At 35.5% G+C, this 15,652-nt stretch overlaps 1 protein-coding gene across 9 annotated transcripts in view; it reads right to left on the bottom strand.

Moving 5' to 3' along the window:
• Meis2 (Meis homeobox 2) overlaps positions 1-15,652 on the bottom strand; it is a 200,154-nt gene that overhangs the window by 56,845 nt on the left and 127,657 nt on the right. For all 9 annotated transcript variants that reach the window (XM_047540300.1, XM_047540302.1, XM_047540295.1 and 6 more), the window contains one exon: positions 608-684. In XM_047540300.1, coding sequence (XP_047396256.1) covers positions 608-684 — 77 coding nt within the window. The remainder of the gene's footprint in view (positions 1-607; positions 685-15,652) is intronic.

Raw genomic sequence — 15,652 nt, 5'->3', positions numbered from 1 at the left:
TGGACAAAAGAAACCTTCTAGAAGTGATAACTCCGTGCAAGGAATGTGCAAATGCACAACAACTGCTTCCAACAGGAAGGACCCGGATGAGTTTGTGACTGGATTTGAGAATTTCAAAGCATCTGAGATGGGAAAAGCCAGGTGGAGAGGAAGGGCAAGGGAGAAGAAAAGAGAGCGAGAAAAAAGAGGAGAGGAACGATTCTCACCAAACCATCTCCCAGGCTGCTGCTTCCTCTCCCTATGCTCTACTTCCACACCTCAAGGGAGAAGCAACTGAGAAGTTCTCCTTCGTTTTGTTTAGAAATAAAAAGGAAAGAAACAAGGGAGGGAGGAAGGAAGGATGACAGGAAAGAAAAAGAGAAAGGAAGAAAGGAAGAAAGAAAAAGAGAAAGAGAAAGGAGAAGAGGAAAGAAAGGCAGGAGGGAGGGGGAAGGTAGGAAGGAAGGAAGGAAGGAAGGAAGGAAGGAAGGAAGGAAGGAAAGAAAAAGAAAGAAAGAAAGAAAGAGAAAGAAAGAAAGAAAGAGAAAAAGAGAGAAAGGAAGAAAACAATTATTGAAAAATCTCATTTTAGCCACTGGAGAAAGACATTGATTTGGGGATCACTCACCAGTTGTTAACTTGGAGAATTGTAAGTCCTGTGTCTTGCGCTAACTGTTTCTTCTGCTCTTCGGAAGGGTACGGATGCTAATGAAAAAACAAATGTTTTAAAAGATGTATCAGAAGTTACGAAAGAGTCACTCGCGTCTAAGAATGAAACCACCACTGGTGATTTCCTTAGTCTATGGCTTGATTTTCCTCATCGCGTCTCTCTACAGTGTGGAGAAGCGTGGGCAGGGGTAAGAATCCAGAAACCTGCATCAGTAGCCCCATGTGCCTGCCACTCTCTGTAGGGCCGGCAACGAAGAGCAAGGCATCTAAGCTGTTCAATTTCTTTAATCAGTCAGGGATGTAAAGCACTTTTGTGATGGCATCAGTATTTTGGTTATCTACTTTCACGTCAGTTGCTCTCAGGGAACCAGTTTTAGGCCCATTTTTTTTTTTTTACTTTGCATCCTGGAAAACAGATTTGAGGCCCTTATTCTAAGTTATCTTTGTGAGATGGCTCCATATAGTTCTTATTTCCTAGGTCATTTGAGGTTATTGACAGTAAAGTTTGGAAACTGAGATAGTATGTAGCCTTGACTATTTGGAAGCCACCCAACTCGATTTGAGTATAACAGTTACTTAAAGTATATTTATGTGACTCCTTTATAGGACAGCAGGAGATTCTTTCATTTTTACTGGTTAGTGCTCTGGACTAACAGGGTCACACAGGATGACCACACATCAAAAGGGATCAATTATATGCAACGCTTCAAACAGAAATTTTATTTTTACCTTAGTGTACGGCAATAAGAGAATGAAGCCATAGGTTTTGTTTTAATATTCTTTACTTCCCATTATGACTCACCCACATTTATAATTAACAGTCTTCCCATTATCAACCCACTTTCCTCTCTCACTTTGAAATCAAGGATTGTTATTTAAGAGTCATACATTTACTTTAAAAGGCACTGAACTGGCAAGTACATAATTATGAACCATATCTGTTAAATAGATCCCTGCTCTAAATTCACTGGTTTTCTTAAGCAGAAAAGTAAACTTTTATCCAGCATGTCAAAGTTATTCATAAACTAGAAAGCCTCTGGTAATAAATATTTCCCATCAACATTATTAAAGAGTGACATTAGGAACAACAAAGTATTCCATTCAGAGCATTCTAATCATTCTGGTATTTGAGAGAGTGAATGTTTTTCAATCATCTGAGATTTTATTCTTCAGGTATTTCATCTTCTATAATAGCGTACATTATCCAAAATGTGCACAATTACTTATTAGCAAACCCAAATGCCATTAGGTTAAACAAAATCCCCTGTCTAGCAAAAGGGTTAACTAGATCTGTATTAATATAGAAGCCAGGCTTTTAATATTCTGCAAATGTTAACAAAGAAAGATGATAATGTTGAGTTAATATGGGTTAAGCATAAAATGAAAATAAATTTTTCTGATTGCGAGGTGTTGACACTTTTTTGGCGAAGGCCTCCAGCCTGTTCCTGAAAGCTGTGTAATTACAGAAGGCTTTTCCCCCTCCTTCCCCTCCTGCTTCCAGCCTACCCACATTAGTAATGACCCCTTCACTGCTTCAAAAACCACTAATGGTCTTCAGCACGGGCAAGAAAAATGAACAGGATAAATTGGAATCCACAGTCAGTAATTTGCATCCTATGAGGCTGCTTTGGCCACTCACACTCACTCCTGGCCATCAATCGTTGCCTGTCAGGTGCTGCACTCTGCCACCGTGACAAATACTCCTCCTAACACTCTGATTCGTCCAAACAATGTAATTGTCCTCTATTCTCCTCTTGGTAATGGAGATAATGAATGGCTGCACAAACAAGAAGGATTGCTCATCACAGACGCCGAGGTGGCTTCAAGCTGGAAAAGGCCTAGAGTACAAATTTTAATTGACTGAAAACACTGGTTGGGGGAGAAATGACAAAAAAATATTTTAAAAAATCATTCTTGTCAAGGTGTTTGCTTGCCAAATTCAAGGGAGTCGCACCTTCTGAGTTTCTGCACTTCTAAGATTTTGAGACCTAGGTATATATGTTGTTTGCCCAATGGGAAAAATTATGCAAATAGCAAAAATTAAAATGAAAATAAGGATGCATTAAAAGAATATATAGATCTGCATCCATCATGTCTTCCAGTGAACTGCTTCTTTATGCACTGTTTTTGATCTTTTTTTGTGCTCAGTCTTGCTCACTGTTGTGACATCCTTGCCTAGGACAATTAAGACAAATGTGGGTTGTGGGGTGTGTGTGTGTGCACGTGTGTGCAAAAGAGGGAGATAAAGGCAGAGGCAGAGAGAGAAGGTTTAGATGAAATTAAGGTTTAGTATGTTAAGAAAGTTGAAGAATAAAAAATGATGTTACTAGAGAGCCAATTCCTTCAAGTTCAATTGTAAATTCTGATTGAATAGCAAAAATTCTTTCTAGTATTTTATTAGGAATTTAGTCAAATGACCACAGAATTACATAAACAGTGCATTTTATCTTGGGAATCCCTGAGCTATACTTTCACTATGAAAGCAGTTGCAAATTCCATCCACAATCATTAAAAAAATTGGGACCTTACCAAAATTCACCTTGCACAGATGGCTTTTTTTTAATTAATAGGGAAGACCATAATAACTTTAACTTATTTAAATACCGTTCTGCAGTTTTGAACATTCGTGATTCCATGCCCCTTTTATACATGGGGTGGACTGTTTATCTGAAAGTGTTCTGGCAGTCAGCCACTATATTTCTAAAATTAAAAGAGGGATGGAAAACAATCATCTCTGAGAGGAATTGGAACCATGACAATGTGTTTTGGATTAATTTACAAATATATGTATATATTTAAGGCCAAACTGTGGAACTGGAGAATTTCTACTACATGGTCTATCATATGCATTCTTCTTCTTTATTAGAACAGACATCATATTGAAATAATAAACATGGGAAGCCTTCACTTCTTCTTTGATGTATATTACTAAATGTCTGACTGGCTCAGATTTAAAATAAACTTTGGTATGTTTGCACTTGAAAACTGGAAGTAGACCACAAGCAATAATTTGTTGTCAGTTTCCATATTCTTGGACTAAAGCTATAGTTTAGTCTGTTCACTGTTGGGGGCCAACCCACTTGGGTCCGGTTGCCCAGAGGTGGCTCAACTTACTCATAAAAACACACACAGTCACATGATAGCAACGATGATGAGTGCCTTCATCAAGAAAGAATCAGCAAAGGGTAAAATTTTTCACATCCCTAAATAATTCTAAGGCCACTAGTGAACAGAAGACATGAATCATAAAGGTCTTCTGACTTTGAATATCAACTGACAATGTTCAAAATGCTAAGAAGACATGTATGGCTCATGAATCAGTGTGGACGTATTTTTTAGTTGCTGTTCTTCTGAAAACTTACTTGAAATTAAGAGACTATCTTTATTTCAGATACCAACCTCAGGACTTCTGCTGCTGCTGGTGGTTTTATTTTAGGAGGTGGGTGTGTGACAGTTAATCTGCTTATCAAGTACATGAAAACAACCTACAATATCCTTACAATACATCTGTGGGGCAGTTTAGTCAGTAAAATCACCTAATAACAATCATCTGTTGTGATTAACCTCCTTCCAAAGATTTCCAAACTGGAACTGATTTATCATGAACTTTATTCTATGCTGAAAGGATTTATTGCCAATGTTTTAAAATTTTAAGTGATACTTTGAATCACCTCATGAATTAGAAGTGCATAATAAATGAAAAAGGTAGTTATTTGGAAGACCAAAAAATTGGAAATAATCTAAATGTCCATCAACTGGAGGTTCATTGTTAAATAAAATGTGAGGTTTTTAAAAAATGATCCACATATTGCTAAGGGGAAAAAATGCAAGTTATAGAATAATATGTACCATCTATTTTAACTTGAATAAATAAACAAAAAATCAATGCACATATATCTATGTTTGTAGTGCAAGAAAATCATCTGGAAAAATACACACCAAGTAACAGTTAATATTGCATACAGCCTAGAGATAGGGCCTTCTTATTTACATAGTCCTATATTGTCCATGGGTGTTCTGCTTCAAACAATTTTTAAATCCAGAGTCAATTTTAAGTTTACAATGAATTTCAAATTATTTTTTTTTAAAATGGTCATTTGACTTTTTTATCTAATTAGACACTCCCATGCACTGTAAGAAGTCTTTCACTGTTTTTTAAATTTTAATTTTATATTTTTTTGTGCTACTGCATATTTAATCCAAAATCACTTTACCACTGAGCTATATCCACAATCTGTTGGGGTTTTTTGTTTTGTTTTGTTTTATTTTGAAACATGGCCTCACTAAGTCACTGAGGCTGGCCTTGAATTTATAATCCTCCTGCCTCAGCCTCCCAAGTCACTGGCATTACAGGTGTGTACCACTGAGTCCAGTTCACTGGGTGTTTTTTAAAGCAAGACATCTCCAGGATTAGTCCTGTTTCTTATGTTACCTTTTCACTCTTTGAGTCTGTTTCACTTACTGGTCTATAAAGCTAACTAGATGTGCTTTTTGAAGACTGAACAAAGGATAATTTGTCAAATTACTTCTGTGGTGATGTAATTTAACCATACAGAAAAATGGTCAGGTACCTAGTTGGGCAGGATCTTAGTCTGAACATAGTCTTGGAAACTGATCATTAAGAATGACCACTTCCTTTTCCTCACTTCCCTACAAGATATGTATCTCATAGAGTAACCCACCCAACCTGGCTTTTGATGCTGCCACTTAAATATGAAATTCTCTAGGCAACTTCCTTAATGTGGACGACTAAACTGCATTGAGCAAACAGCATTTACTGATCTAGAATGATGCTTACTGAATTGGGTTACAAGTTGATGGGCTGAGAACTTAACTCCTGAACAACTATATATGCTTCCCTGGAATGTCAAATTTATTTGAGGGTCATTAATTTTAGGAACTTTTTCTTACTGAATAATAAATCCTATGCTATGATTAGAATATAGACTTTGCATGAATTTTGAAAATAAAACAAGAAATGATAAAGATTAATTCAAAACCATCCAGTGCTTGTCATTGGTGGTAATCTTCTTTCCACTAAATTCCCATAACAATTTGCTTGGTATCTATAACTTATCTCTTCCTTTTCAGATCTTATTTATATCTCTGTAAGTATAACTTACTGAAGGTAAAGTCTTGAGTCATTTTTTTCTTTTAACTTTTGTATTTGTCCCCTACTTTGTATTGATGTCTCTGAATATTTGTAGAAAGAATGAAAACAAGTAGATATTCATTCTCTTTCCAGTTTTATCAGTAGTCTTGTCACCTTAAAAAAGCCGGGGCCTGAGACATAGCCTCTGTGATGGTAAGATAAAGAGGTTAACAAAGATATATATGGCATATAGAACACATAAGAAGATTATAATAACAAGGTTTGTCATGGCTAATTCTGAATCTCTCTGATTTCCCCCACCCCACCACATACACACATCCCACCCCTGTCTCAGTTTCTGAGCTACATTAGGAAAAAGACATCCTTTTGCTATTCTGCTGTCAATCTAAGTTCTACTTCTACCTGAAGCACTTCTACATGAAACATGATTTACTGATTTTCTTTTGTGTAACCATATTTAAACTGCATTTTCTGGATATCTCATCCTTGTCTCTGACTTTTGAAATCAAAACCACAAAACATTAGAGTTGAAAGATATTTAAGTAGATCTTAGCCTGGCACTAACTTACTTAGATGAGGAAACCAAGGTTCACAAAGATTAAGTAACATATACCAGTCACATAAATAGGCATTAGTAAGCACTAGGGTAACTCCTGCTCTCCTGGCAAGTGGACCTTCCCACTCTAACACTGGTGTTTTCCACTGAAGCATCATTTCCCCTTGCTTTTGGTAATCATGTACCAATTTCACATTAGGGGTATGCTCAAGGATGGTTAAGTGCCCAGGACTGAGTCAATTAACATAGTTGACTGGTTACATGAAACCATGTAACCAGTCACACTGGTTACATGAAAGATGGAACCCAAGTTAGATAAACAGAAGCCCATTAAGGGACTGTCAAAAGTGTTCTCTGTTTCCCTGGGTTACTAAGACTTGGAGTTGGAATGACCATTGTTGACACCCAACAGGCAGAGAACCTGACTGAGAATTAAGCTCATAAAGCTTAAGGGAGTCAGTAAAGAGAAAAAATGGTTCATGCCAGCAGCTTGGGAGGCTGAAGCAGGAGGATCTGAAATTCAAAGCCAGCCTTAGCAACTTAGTGAGACCATGTCTCAAAACAAAAGCAAAAAAAAATTAGGAAGGTTAGGAATGTGCCTCAGTAGTTAAGCACACCTGGGTTCAATCCCTAGGACAATAATAATAATAATAATACCCATAAAATAGATTCCTGACATCATTTCCATACCTAACACACACGGGCCAATTGACATTATTTGGAATTTTCTTGATTTATTTCTTTTCTCTCCAGCTAAAAATAATGACTTTTCTTGATTTATTTCTTTTCTCTCCAGCTAAAAATAATGACTTCTTCTTTTTTTTTTTTTTTAAGAAAAGAGGGAAAAGGATGAGGAGGAAGTTAAGGAGAATGAAGAAAGAATGGAAAAAGAAATAAGGGAACCATTCTGCTTTCATCTTTACACAGACTCTAGTCAAACGTGGCAAAAACAAAGAAGACAATTTAGTATTTCTTTTTTTTGAAGCTTGTCACAGTTTTAGTACCAATAGATTATAAAAAAATCACAAATCTGGAAGGTAGAGGCTTAAATATGCAATGTATATGGGACTGTCAAAATTTTTGATCTAAGCTTGAATAGCAAAGTATAAGGTAGAATTTTGATGAAGTTCTTAAAATGACCACAGAGAATAACTTCCAGTCTGCTTCTTGTGTAAAGTTGAAATTCTTAAAGGTAGTGAATATAAATTTGCTAATCAAAATTCCTGAGAAACACATTTAGATGCAAAAAATTTATAGTAACCAGAGGTCATGATAATACAAAATGACACAAAAACTATTGCAATCATCTGGCCAATTTAGGGCTCTTTGATTTGAGTAAAACTCTTTAACCCAATTGCAGAAGAAGAGTATGTTTCAGATGGTATATGATCACAATATTCCCGTCCATTTCTACAAGTCTGGGACTATCAGTCTCTACTAATCCATCACAGTCCCAACAGCAGGAAACCGTCAGAGGCAGGAAGTAGATGCTTTCCCTCAAAGCTTCCACATTGCTTTCCTCCTCTCTTGTGCATGTGTGTCCCTCACTGGGCTGCAATTTATTTGAGGGCACAGTTCAGGTCTTATATAACCTTGAACTTTCTATAGCATTTAGCACAGTATTTTCTACAGAATAAGTGCTCAATAAATACTTGTCAGTAAATGAATAATTTTTTTTAGAGTGATACTGTTTTCTGATAAAAAAGACTGTCTGTGCCACATGTATGATGCATAAATACCTAGATAAATATGGAAAGATTCAGACAGTCATTTAACTGTTTTACCGACACAATATTTGGATATTTGAAAACATCTACCGAATTTTTTACTTTTCATGCAGATGTTTGGTGTCATGGAAACGCAGACTTCAGATTCAAATGAGTAGTTTTTTATTTATTATACCAGATGTATATTTGGGAGAGAGAAATGCAGATATTTTAGGAAGATTCATTTCCATTTATGTTTACATGTAAGTAAGTAGATTCGAGTTATAATAATCACATCCCTTAAAACTTGGAAAAGGTTTGAAAGGTTTTTAATAGTAATTCTCCTAAGAGAACGTGTTTGGTTGATACTTGGAGCCATGGTAGGAAGGTCTCATTAAAAAAAAGCAAAACTGACTGGAGTGTTGCTCAGTGGTAGAATGTTTGCCTAGTATTCATAAGGTACTGGGTCCAATCCCCAGAACTGTAATCAATTCAATAGAAAGAAAAAATGAACAGAGAAGGCTGGGGCTTGGGGCTGGAGCTCACCTGTTCCATGAGACCTGGGTTTGCTACTCACTATCCAAAAAAAAAAAAAAAAAAAAAAAAGTATATATATATATATATATATATATATATATATATATGAAAAGCTCACTCTTCCATACACAAACTAAAGGAGTGAGTTTGATGAATTGTCATACACCAAGTTTAAGAGCAGTTATTAAGCTTGTTACTATCAAGATATAGATAAAATAGAATGACAGAGAAGGCATTTTCTTAAGATACCAGAGTTAATAACTAAATATTTTGGGACTAAGGAGAAATACTTTCTGCATCTTCAAGGAAAAATGTTACAAATACATATTCTAATAGCACAGAGTTTATATGGACAGGAGTGATGACATGAAGTGATGGTCACATACCACCAACACTCCATTTATCTCTAAACTTTCAAAAAGTCAACTAAAAATATATTAGAAAAACATATTAGAAAACATTCACTGATAAGATTCAGAATTTTAAGCACAAGAAATATAATTATTTTCCTATTGACCGAGACTTTAAAGCTGAGAACAGTTTTATTTTGAAAATAACGGAAATATATTCCTAGGGCTAGAACAAGATAATTTTTATTTAACATTTGTTAGGATGCTCCCATGAGCTGCTTGGTCATGCATGTTATGCTGCCTACATGGCTAATGGGTAATCTTACTAAATGAGCCAAAAGCCACAAATAAGGCCTTGACTCATTTAACAATCATTTCACATTTCCACACTATGACCAAATTAATATTTTATGGGGCTACTCAGTTCTACAGCCAGACCACTTTTCCAAAAAATTGAATTTTGTGCTTATTTATTTTATGGATCATTTGTTGAAATAGATTTCAAAACAGGTTTAGGCTATTTAGATTTTTCAGTGAACTGCAAAAGAAAAACTCATAGACTCAGAGTTTCAGAACTGGAAAGGACATCAGAGGCCACCTAATCCAAACTTCTCATTTTATGCCTAATGAAACTGAGGCAAGAAAGCAAAATGGATTGCCCAAGCCTAGGTGGCCTCCTCCTCTTTTAAGATGTTCCTGAACTCCCAGAAAGAAGAAATTCCAGGCTTATATAGTACATTAAAGAATACTTATTATGGAACATCTTATTCCTACCTAGAAATTAGATACCAATGTCTAGATTTTATCCTGTTATTTAATTACACCTATGTCCTATAACAACCACATGTCACATTATACTTCCCCATTTGCCACAATGCATTGCAAATGCTTGCTTGTCTGTCTGTCTGCCCCATTCGACTAAGTGGTCCTTGAAAGCAGAGACTGGCTGGCTATAATTTTATTTCCAGAATCTAGGTCACTGGCTGGCATGCTCATGTACCCAACAAATGAGTGTCAAACTAACCAAATTTGAAAATGCAACCATATGAATTCTTTGCATCCTAAAAATATGATTTTGAAATTAGAGAAAGAGAAGCTGATTGAGATGAAAGCCAGACAGCAAGAGAGAAGGGAGATTTAAGGGAGGAGACAAAGAGGCAGAAAACACCAACTTCCTATCTATATCAATGGTGAATACTTCAAGAGAGGACTGAGAATATATTGGCAAATCTGAGTGGTGATACTGAGAAGCCATGGAAAAGAAATAAGCACATGGGATTTTTTATTAACATTTAAGTTCTTCTCATTAAATAGGCTAAGGGGATGTTTAAAACAAGGGTCTGAAGTATATGGTAGAGAGTTATATAATGTCTAGACAACTGAGATACTTGTATCTAATCTTAGGACAACAATCTTACTTAACAGGTCCAGACACAGTGCCATATGAGTCTGAGTTAGAAGGAAATGAGGATTAGCGATTAGTCCGTTACAATATTTCTTTAACAACATGAAAAAAGTCTAGGTGGAATAAAAAATGTGGGGTAAATGTTAGGGAGTTATTAAGCAACATTAAAACCTAGGGACCAGTTCAAATAGGTTCAGTCCAATTTTATTTGCATGAACTACACTATGAATAATTTTGTTTGATTTACCATAGGAATGCACTGAAGGTCTAGTTTGACAAGAGAAAGCTAACATGGATTTAAAGAGGAAGGGGTTGTTTAAAGAAGCAGAGTGCTATCTTTTTTTCAAAAAGGTTATTATCTCTAGAGTAAGCAATGAAAATGTTGTGGATATTATCTTCTTTGCTCATCTCAGAGTACAGGATAAGTGAATGGGGTTAATGATAAGTTAAAAAGTCATAAAAACAAGAAGGAAGTGGATGTAAACTAATGACTTCTTGAGATGGACAGCGGGGTTAAAAAATTTTTTACTGGGGGAATGAACGTTTCTTATATGATATTGTAAAGGAAATTTCAAACTGGGGGGCTCTAATGAGACACAATTCCTTAATAAAATTTAATGTTTTCATTCACAAATTCACCAAAACAAAAACTCTAAGGTGTAAAACACCAGTGTTAGGAACTTGGTTCAAAGGTTTAGAATTGCTTTCTTTTTCCAGCATATGCACAGTTTCTCGTAACATACTAATGATTTATTGATACAACAATGTACCCGGACAAACACTCCTAAAAGAACGGTAGAGTAAAAACATTTGACCTTTTTTCCAGTTTAATTATAATACCATATTCTTAATACGTTTTGGGATTTATCTGATATTTTAAATTATGTGAGAAAGATCACTAATGGTCTATCCACAAAATATGACAAGGATATCACCCAGGTGTCTACCTTAGTCATACACTATAGTAGTAAATAAAGCAACCAGTAGATTGTGGTAAGAAGACTCTTAGCTGGACCATCAAAAAGTTCGGTTAGCAGCATTTATTTTGGAATTCCCCACAATTTAATCTTATCAATTTGCTTTTCCTTCCCCTTTTTAGAGCAGCCTGTGTAGTGAAAGTTCACCAAATCAAGATAGAGACAGAGTGAGATACTGCCACAAGAGTTGTCTATTGTGCATATATAGATCCAGTTACTATTTCACTTAAGCATGAGTGTTTTAAAAATCGTGTATCTCTGAGCAGATGGAAAATAATCACTTTGTGAGTTTCCAATTTGTATGTTCACCAAAGCAACTCATTGGTCTGTAGAATGCCTTCCAAATGTTTTTTCATCATACCTATGAATATATTTCTTCTGGTTATTAAATATATATAAGATTATAAACTGTCTAAATCATGTCGTAGCCAAAAAAATAAATATATACATCTTCACAGCTCTGGATATCTATTGACTAAATATCCATTCAAGATAAAAGTGATTAAATATTAAAATATGAAATCATTCAATAGTATTTACCACCGTAATTGAATTCTATGGATGACTAAATCCAAACAAATTAGAAATTGATGAACTAAAATAAAATAGACACAAAAATTTTTAAAGTTTTTTTGGGCAAAACAACAAGGTTATATGATAATATATGTTTGTAGCTTACTGAAATATTAATATGTGGTTTTTTTTCTTCCTAATTTGGAAAGCGAATCAGAAAATATTGAGAAAATGGCTTCTCTTATCTTGGGTAGCCACATTGACCTCAACAGAAAGTAGTTTTCTAATTACCTCTCTACTATGTTTGCTTTTGCTTATCATCTTGGACAAAAAAAAAAAAAAAGGGGAGAGGGACATTTGAAATATGTCAAGTTATTGCACTAACCATATTTTTCAATTTAAGTGGTAATATTTTATAGATAGCAAGAGTTATCTCTTATTCCTCCTGATTTGTATATCATAAATTAGTAGCATCTTCACATTCTTAGAAACAAATATTTGCATGAAAATATTTCTTTTTTTAACATTTTTTTTAGTTGTAGGTGGACACAATACCTTTATTTTACTTTATGTGGAGCTGAGGATCAAACCCAGGGCCTCATGCACGCTAGGCGAGCGCACACCCCTAAGCCACAACCCCAGCCCAAAAATATTTCTTATAAGGATTTAAAAAGCTCAATAGCTGGGCAAGGTGGTTCATACCTGTAATCTCAGTAACTGAGACTGCTGAGGCAGGAGGATCCCGTTCAAGGTCAGCCTCAGCAACTTAGCAAGACTCTGTCTCAAAATAAAAAATAAAAAGGGCTGGTGATGTAGCCAGTGGTGAAGTGTCCCTGGGTTCAATCCCCCGTATCATGGGGGGGGGGAGCCCTCAAAATGAAGTCTCAAAAAAATTGAACTCTAAAAAGACAACCCTTTAATGTAGCTGAATCCAACTGGTAGGAACTAGTATGGATAGCATCTGCTCTGGTTAGATGAGCACCCATTCTGATTGTCGGTGTTGGTCAATTAATTTGGATATGCATGGCAATGAGCAGAGCCCTCTAGCATTTATGATACCTAGAATCTATGACAGATGAACTTAAACTTGACCCACATTTATAACACTGAAAAGAGCCCTAATCGTTCAGAGCAAGGTGAGTTGGCCAGTTGAACATAAGAGATTTTTTCATCTGAAATAACATAATTTGAAGTAAAGGCTGATGGTAACTTGGATACTCATGTGTTATTGACTGAATCATATATATTATTTAAATATTTAAACAATTTAAATACTCCTATTTGAATAATGGAAACAGACCCTCATGGAACATAAGGTGAGTGGGTTTTGTTCTCTGAGATAGCAAAACACTGAAGATTGCCACATGGCAAGCAATAAGCCAGAAATGACCATTAGACAAAGCAGAAAATCATTACCAAATTCAAGATACTGTTCTTATGTATATACCATGAAAGTATTGATTATGCTTTATCTAAACAAGGACATTTTCTTAGAGGAGGTAAGAGAGGGCTGTTTTTAGCAAGAGGTAAATAGGAGTAACAAAAATTTATCTCAAAAAAACTTGAAGATATAGATAAAAAAAAAAATCACTGAACTCCCCTGCATATGACCATGACTTGCATTTGACCAGGATAGCAGGGCGATTATACTAGCAAACTCTCCTCCCTCAGATACTACTAGCCGACAGTTGGTATTCACTCAGTATCAAGTCTGACCTGACAGAAATTAAACAAAGGACAGTTGCAGTTCAGGTATCTGAACACATAATGTCTTCATATAGTGTACAACACACACACATAATTAAGGAAGAAATAAATAAATCACTGCTTTATAAAGTTCTCATCATTTTTCTAACCTAAAAGACCAATTTTGAAAAGGTCTGAGGATATTCTATCACAAGGAGTGAATAAATCTCTGAGCATCCTGTCATAATGATGTTTGCACAATTCTACAAACATTGATGGACAGCTGCCACATCCTGCTGTAGGTCTTTAACAAGTCAGGTGCCTGGAGAAACAGGGGTTATGCTCTCTTTTCTAATAAGTTCCCAAACACATTCTCCTGCTTCATTGAAGCGACTGAAGATGTTATAGAATCTGGAACCACACTATCTGAAGACATTGCTTTCTTTAACTCCTTGGACATTTGGGATACAATTTATAGTAAGTATAAAACCTGCCAGGAAGTGAACTTCAACTTGGACTATGTTTTTCACAAGTATGCAAATTGAAATACTGTAAGCTGAATTACTAAGAGAATTTGCTATGTGCTAAAGGGAGTCCTTTTATAAGATAAGTAATGTTCCTGTAAAGAAACTAATATCCTCAGTGAACTAATGCTCTTATAATTTCCTTAGGAACAAATCTAGATGTTCACAAGAAATGCCAAATGAAACATTTTGTGGTTTTACTAATAAGCACCTGGGTTTTAACTTCAGTGTCTCCTTCACAGCTGTGTGCTCAACTTTGGAAGAAAGTGTAGGAGAGCAGTACAAGCTCAATAAGTATTTAGTAAGTGAACAAATATTTTTCAGTGTTTGAAAGCAGTTCTGTCTTATTTCAAGTTCACAAGGGAAGAAAGGGAATATCAGTCTTTAGGTATTTACTTTCTCACATTAGTAGTTAGAATCCTCCAGTTGGAAAGAGATTAATGGCAAGGGGAGAGGAAATTTGTGTATGTTTTAAAGTATTGGTCTAAAGTATACTCTTGAGCCAGAAGTAGTGGTGCATAACTCTAACCACAATGATTTGGAAGGCTGAGGCAGGAGGATCTCAAGTTTGAGGCCAGACTCAGCCACTTACCAAGACAAGGTAAAAAGTAAAAATGGCTGGGGTTGTAGGTCAGTGGGAGGGCACCCCAGGTTAAATCCCCAACACTGAAGTATAATCTCTATCAATTTATTCACACACCTGAAAATCTTATGTTTTCTACAAGAAGTTACATATTTCTAAGGCCATATTGACTGGGATATAGGGGGGAAAACCTGTAGAAAGCCCCACAGAATTTATCACAATAGTCTAGGCAGACGTATATGACTACCACTCCAAGGCAGTAACACTTTCCATGATTTAATATCCCAGTGGATAAACATTTGAATTTAAAGTGTAGATACATTTTGGAAACACTCAACCAACTCAGGAAACACATGTGCTATGGTGTCATCAGGTCACACTTCAGGTGGTGCTCTGGGAAATTTTTTGGAAAATACTGGTAGAAATAGATTAGAAGGAGAGGGGCAGAGAGAGAGAGAGAGCAAGTGAGAGCAAGCAAGAGCACAGGCATAAATCTATTAACAATTGCATTTATAGTTCTTTCCATCTGTCATTTTAAAAGAATTCTTCTAATATTAGCTGCAGAAGTTCTAAGTGTACATGGCTCTTGTCCATTGTCTCATCTCAGTTGATAAAGGTAAAGAACTGAACACAGGAAGCATTTAGGATGGATCACTTATTTGCGATCCAGGCAGAATTAAATGCAAAGACTTAAGCTTTGAGCACTCAGTTTTTTTCCCTAGGCTGAAAAATCTCTAAGGCCAACTTTTTCCTAGAAAAAAAATTTGGTCTTTTAACAAAAGCTTCATTCTTATTTTTAATATAGATTGGAGTGAAAGCTTACAATATGAAAACACTGCTGATATTATCTATTATAATATAATTCATGATGCTAAAGATTTGATTATACCCAGGCAAGGAAACAAGGGCAACTTCCATTAAAACATAAACATGTGATATTGGTAAAATATGATTAATTATAAGGTATACAATGACATCAAAACCATGCAAGACAATAGATTTCTAAGGTATTTTATTTAAGAAAAATGCTTCAGTAGTTTAAACTAAACTCATA

Source organism: Sciurus carolinensis, chromosome 2, assembly GCF_902686445.1.
Source record: "Sciurus carolinensis chromosome 2, mSciCar1.2, whole genome shotgun sequence".
Lineage (NCBI taxonomy): Eukaryota > Metazoa > Chordata > Mammalia > Rodentia > Sciuridae > Sciurus > Sciurus carolinensis.
This window is presented reverse-complemented; position numbering and strand designations above follow the sequence as displayed.